At 39.3% G+C, this 6,214-nt stretch overlaps 1 protein-coding gene across 2 annotated transcripts in view; it reads right to left on the bottom strand.

Moving 5' to 3' along the window:
• Window positions 1-2,133: 2,133 nt before the first annotated feature.
• The window catches only part of LOC106884344 (zinc finger protein 383), a 37,595-nt gene continuing 33,514 nt past the window's right edge, over window positions 2,134-6,214 (bottom strand). For both annotated transcript variants that reach the window (XM_052972809.1, XM_052972808.1), the window contains exon 2: window positions 2,134-5,107. In XM_052972809.1, the coding sequence (XP_052828769.1) occupies window positions 2,193-4,310 (2,118 nt within the window). In that variant the 5' untranslated portion in view covers window positions 4,311-5,107 and the 3' untranslated portion in view covers window positions 2,134-2,192. The remainder of the gene's footprint in view (window positions 5,108-6,214) is intronic.

Raw genomic sequence — 6,214 nt, forward strand, 5'->3', positions numbered from 1 at the left:
TTTATCATATAATTTTCCCAACACCCCTGGTGGGCACATTATAGACTTTTATTGAAATCCAATTGGGTTATTATTGAACTGGATGTTAGTGTAACATATATGCAAAGTTTTGTGAATATTGGTTTGCTGGTTTAGGTACTAAGATGGTAACAGACAGACAGAAATTGCCATTTGAATATTAAATTATTTTGCTGTTTTACTAGGATAGAATGAATTATGCCTAAAAAATCAGATCACTCTCATTCATCATCATCAACATTTAACAGGGACAAGACATTAAATGATGATGATGAAAGTGATCTGTGTTTTTTTTTGGTATAATTCATTCTATCCTTGTAAAACAGCAAAATAATATTTCATAAAATAAACAATAGGCACAGGTGTGGCTGTGTGGTAAGAAGTTTTCTTATCAACCACATAGTTCTGTGCTCAGTCTCACTGCATGGCACTTTCCTCTACTATAGCCTCGGGCCAACCAGAGCCTTGTAAGTAGATTCGGTAGACAGAAACTGAAAGAAGCATGATAGTAAAAGAAGGTAGAGCACAGTTGAGAAAAACATTTAACCCCATTTCATTTAATGGTGGTAACCTCATGGATGGAAGGGTAATGAAGAGTTAGTGGGTTAGGATGAGAGCATCTTGTTCTGTTGTGGCTCGAAATACAGAGACCTTCATAAACAGCATCAATACTGGTGGGTATCAGTGTTACAAGCTAAGAGTGATACAGTTAGGAAATACTATTACTACTGGGTTCTCCATTCAACAACTGATGAAAAGAGGTCCCACACCATAAGAGAGAATGTATGAAAATCTGTGGCAAAGTAGAAGGGATTCTTCCGTCTTGTTGAAGACCTTTTAGTACAACACAGATGAGTGTTTTTCTTTCTAGCAGTGTTTACTATATGATAAACTGCAATGAATGAAGAATAGTTGTGAAACCCATCAATGAAAAACAGATATAAAATTATGTTGATATAAACTGATCATCATAATAATTTCAATTATGGGTTGGACAATTTGGTAGGAACCAATTGGCTGAAGGACCATATCTTGCTCCAGTGTCTCAGTTTTGGCATGGTTTGTATGGTTAGATGCCCTTCCTAAAACCAAAAGCTTTATTGAGTGTACAGAGTACTTTTTGCATGGCACCAGTACTAAATGAGGAGTAGAGATGAGTAAAGGGTTAGAACAGAACAGGTTTGTTGTAGAAGAGGAGCTGCAAGACAACTCACATTTGAGGAGAGAGAGTGAGAGTGATTGAGTGGAGCTGGAAAGTGATAAAAAACATAGTGGTGATAAGACATCAAGATAGACCTTCAAGGTACAAGGTGGGTAGGAATGAGTGGGGCAAAGGGACAGGGAGTGAATGGGGAGTAGGAGATGCAGAGCAGATCAGTAGAAAAGAAATGATGATACTGTAAAATAGGACAAATGATGATACTGAAATAGGACAAAATGAAGATACCGTAAATAGGACAAAAGAGAGATGACATGCTGTTGGGTAGGTTGTAAGAATGAATGGGGAGGAGAGGGGCAGGTGTAGAGTATGAAGAGGGGGAGATGTATGGTGGTGGAGGATAAATTTGGTGGACCAGTGTGTGATGGGATGGGGTGATCAATGAAAGTATGGGCGGAGAGAACAGTATTAATGGATAAAGGATGGATAACAAGTGCAGTGGTTCTGGATACTAAGAAATCTGGCATAAAAAATGTAGATACAGGGAGGTGATTGGTGTTTTGAGAAAGGAAAATAAGTGAAGGGCCCAGTTGTATTTATATATACATACACATACAGCTCCACCTGAATTCAGATTCACTGAGGTAAGCAGATATTCTCGAGAGCTGTACACATATACACATGCTTCCCAACCCCAACCATGTGGCCTTGAGTTTAGCCCCACTGCAAAGTGCCTTGAGGAGTGTTTTCTACTATAGTCTTGAGCTGACAAAAGCCTTTGTCAGTGAATTTGGTAGGCAGAAAATAAGTCTGTTTTCTGTATCCATGTGTGTGTGAAAGTGCTTGCGCCTCCTAGACACTCACACATATTTGACAGTGGAAAGGAGAAGATATGAACAAGCAGGTATACAAGATATAACAAAGAAACAAATATACAAACTAAATATGAATTGTAATTTTTAAAATTTTATTTTCATTGTAATTTTTGAAATGATAAAGGAAAAATGAAGTTATGTCAAAGGTCATGTGCTGAATTTGAAGTAATTACTGGAGTTGTAGTGAAAATCTGTGCTGCTGCACTAGGGTGCATTTGTATGGTTGGAATCACTTGTGCATTTGTTGGGTACATCTGAATTGTGGGAAAAACCTGAGTTGATGGAAAGATCTGGGCTGCCATTGTATAGAGATCAGAATCAGGTAACGTCATATGTTGAGCAAGTTGTGCATGTGGAAGTGTTGCTTGTGTATCCAGATTGAGATTTATCTGCTGTGGTTGAGCTGAGGTTGACTGGTTCAGGGGGACACCTGTTGCTATGGTGACAGTCTGAGGATGTTGTATTTGTTGTTGGGCAGCTTGGATGTTAAATAAGTGAAGATTTTCTGCTTTCACAATATTAATAGTTTGTAGTGGAGCTGCACTCTCTTGAGTAGATGGTTGTGAAGCTGCACTCTCTAGAGTAGTTGGTTGTGAAGCTGCACTCTCTTGAGCAGTTGGTTGTGAAGCTGCACTTTCTTGAATCTGTTGTGCAGCTGAGTCTATTTCTACTTCTTGTTTTAGCTGCACTTGGAGAAGATTTTCAGTGTTTTCTTGCTGTTGTTGTTGTTGTTGTAATGGAACACAGCTTAATTTGCGTTCTCCTTTGTTTGCTTTTTTATGCCTTTCCAAGTGATCGTTGCGGGCAAATGCATAACCACACCTTTCACATTTGTAAGGTCGCTCACCAGAATGGATTTTACTGTGTACTTTCAAATGTGACCTCTGAGAAAAAGACTTTTGGCAAAGGTCACACTGAAATAACTTTTCCCCAAGATGTGTTCGTTTGTGTCGTTTTAATTTACTATTAGCTGAAAATGCCTTGCTGCATGTACTGCAGACAAATGGAAGCACTGCATTGTGAATTTGCTTGTGTAAATTGGTGTGTGAACGCTGAGAGAAAGCTTTCCAGCAGACATCACAATCAAGAGGATTCATTTCACTCATCAGTTCCTTCATTTTATCATTCTGAAAAATATTGTCCCTGTCAAGTATGCTTGAAGATGATGATGATGATGATGCACTCTCAGTCAAATGCTTCTCACTAGTGTGTATGCGTTGGTTGTGCACTTTTAAATGTGAGCGTTGGCTGAAAGACTTACCACACGTTTTGCAATCAAATGGCTTTAGAGCCTTGTGTATCCGCTCATGCACACTTGCATCTTTATGCAGAGTGAAAGCTTTCCAGCAGTCTTTACAATCAAATGGATTTGATCCATTGAGCTCGTATGCTGCCATCCAGTGGTTAGTACTGGCATCAGAGCAGCTGCTGTTCTTTCTGTCTGTTAAGGAAACAGTTCTGGAGCTGTCTTCTCGGTTGGGAGTCTTTAATGTGTTATGGATTTTTAAGTGTCGGGCAAGATTACTACTTCTAGAGAATGTGTGTCCACATATGTTGCACCTATAAGGTTGTCCACCTGTATGAATTGTTTCATGTTCCTTCAGGTGGAACTTCTGTGAAAACTCCTTTCCACAGACTTTACACGTAAACTTTGTAGAACTGCTATCAGGGATCTTATTATCCTCATCTCTTGTCATAACAACAGATGCTGGAGAATCACTGGAAGTTACACTCTGAGATTGCTGCAGTACTGTTGTCAGAAGTACTTGTTGATGTTGTCGTTGTTGCTGTAGTTGTAATTGGTGTTGTTGTTGTTGTTTTTGTTGTAGTAGCTCCTCCTCCTCTTCTTCGGATTGCTTTTGTTGTTGAAGTTGAATTTGAAGCTCTTGTTGTTGTTGTTGTTCCAACAACTGCTGCTGCTGTTGCTGTTCCAACAACTGCTGCTGCTGCTGCTGTTGCAGTTGCTGCTGTTGTTGCTGTTGCAGTTGCTGTTCTTCTTGGGTTGGTTGGTGCTGCAGCAATAGAATATGTTGTGGTTGTTGCTCTTGTTGTTGTTGTTGTTGCTGCTGCTGCTGCTGTTGCAGCAGAAACGTTGGCTGCACAGGGTGGTGGGTGCTGCTGTGTTTCTCCAATAGCTCATACTGGCTGAATGTCTGTGCACACAAACTGCAACAGTATGCTGCCCCCAGCTTTGTCAGTGCATCGGCAACCAACACAATGGGAAGACCCTCATTCGATACTTGGATAACTTGATTCATCCTTGATGCTGTTGATGATAATGATGATGATGTTGTTACTAATGAAGATGATATAGTTATTGATGTTATTTATGATGCGGCTGTATTAATTGTTAAGATTTGTTGTTGCTATAAATGCTTTCTTGATGGGGTTTTTGTTGCTGTTGAGTCACCAGAGAGTTGTCATAATTGAAGTTGTTTCTGTTGCTGCTGTTACTAGAGTTGGAAAATCAAGCCAATGAAGAATCCTCTATGAGGTCACTCAACCTGCTTGAAATAGCAGCCAGATCTCTCACAAATCACACTCTGTCTTAGAAAAAGACACTTTGGATAATGGAATCTTGGTTTCCTTATACATAACAAAAAAAAAGAAAGAGAGATGGTTACAGTTGGAATATTTTTGATTGAAGGTAATTATAGGTTTCTCAGATCAGGACTGCCCTGGGGTTAAACAATAATTGTTTAGATATAGCTTGTATTTGTTCATGTTAATGATGTTCAATATTGTTAACATTATGTACTGGTTATAGTGGGAATGGTTATTGTCGGTATTGCTTATGTGGTAGTTGCATCACATTTACTGTTATGTATTCTCTCTGTTGTTGTTGTTGCTCTTCAAGTTTCATGTTACTAATGGCAACTATTGTTGTTGTTGTTGGTGTATTGGATGAAGCTTCAGATAGACAAGGCAGTTTGGACCATTATTTATTGATTGTTTAAAAGACAGAGAAATAAAGACGGTGGGGGTGGCGATGATTGAAACACTGTCATAGGTGACCAGATGGATCCATAGACTTGTTCTTCCTTTCATTTCAGACCTGAAAACCATAAAAAAAGACAACTGAAATATTACAACATTACCATTACATATTTCCATTAGACATTTTGACAACAAGAACATAGATAAAACATGTTGGTGTGTGTGTGTGTGTGTGTGTACAGGCATGCATATGTGTGTGTCCTACATATGCCAGTATAGAAAATGAAGATTAAATGACGATGATGATGATGATGATATATATATATATATATATACACACACACACAAACACGTATATATACATACACATATACACACATATAAAAACATATATGTAAGCATATATCATCATCATCGTTTAACGTCCGCTTTCCATGCTAGCATGGGTTGGACGATTTGACTGAGGACTGGTGAAACCGAATGGCAACACCAGGCTCCAATCTAAATTTGGCAGAGTTTCTACAGCTGGATGCCCTTCCTAACGCCAACCACTAGGCACAGGAGTGGATGTGTGGTAAGTACCTTCCTTACCAACAACATGGTTCCAGGTTCAGTCCCACTGCTTGGAGCCATCCTTTGATGTAAACTGTTTTTCGTTTGGCCTATGTATTACTCTTGACACTCAGAGCAGGTTAGAGCATATATCAGGTTCTCCGAAGCACATGTCAAGCTGCTTTTCACTGTGAAACGTTCTTGTTTGAAGGAGAACTTTAATCCCTCAATTAAATTGATACATATCCCACAGTTGGGTCATTTGCATTTTTTACATTAGAAACTATAGTACATATCTTTTTTGCAAGGTTGAAGGAGACATTCATTCTGGTGTGTCTGGGGTGGCATGAGTTGAATGGTAGATATTGCTGGAGTCCGTGGGCTTATAGTATATATCTGTTTCTATTATGTTGTTAGATTTCTTAATGAGGATGTCGAGGAAGGGGTTTGTGTTTTATCTACCTTCCTACTTATTAGGATTTTGGTTTTAGCTAGGTTGACTCTAAGGCCCTTCAATTCTAGACCTTGCTTCCACACCTGAAACTTCTCCTCTAGTTCTGATAGTGACTCCGCAATTAGGGCAAGGTCATCAGCATAGAGGAGCTCCCAGGGGCAACCTGTCTTGAACTCCTCTGTGATTGCCTGGAGGACTATGGTAAATAAGAGGGGGCTG

Source organism: Octopus bimaculoides, chromosome 14 (assembly GCF_001194135.2).
Source record: "Octopus bimaculoides isolate UCB-OBI-ISO-001 chromosome 14, ASM119413v2, whole genome shotgun sequence".
NCBI lineage: Eukaryota > Metazoa > Mollusca > Cephalopoda > Octopoda > Octopodidae > Octopus > Octopus bimaculoides.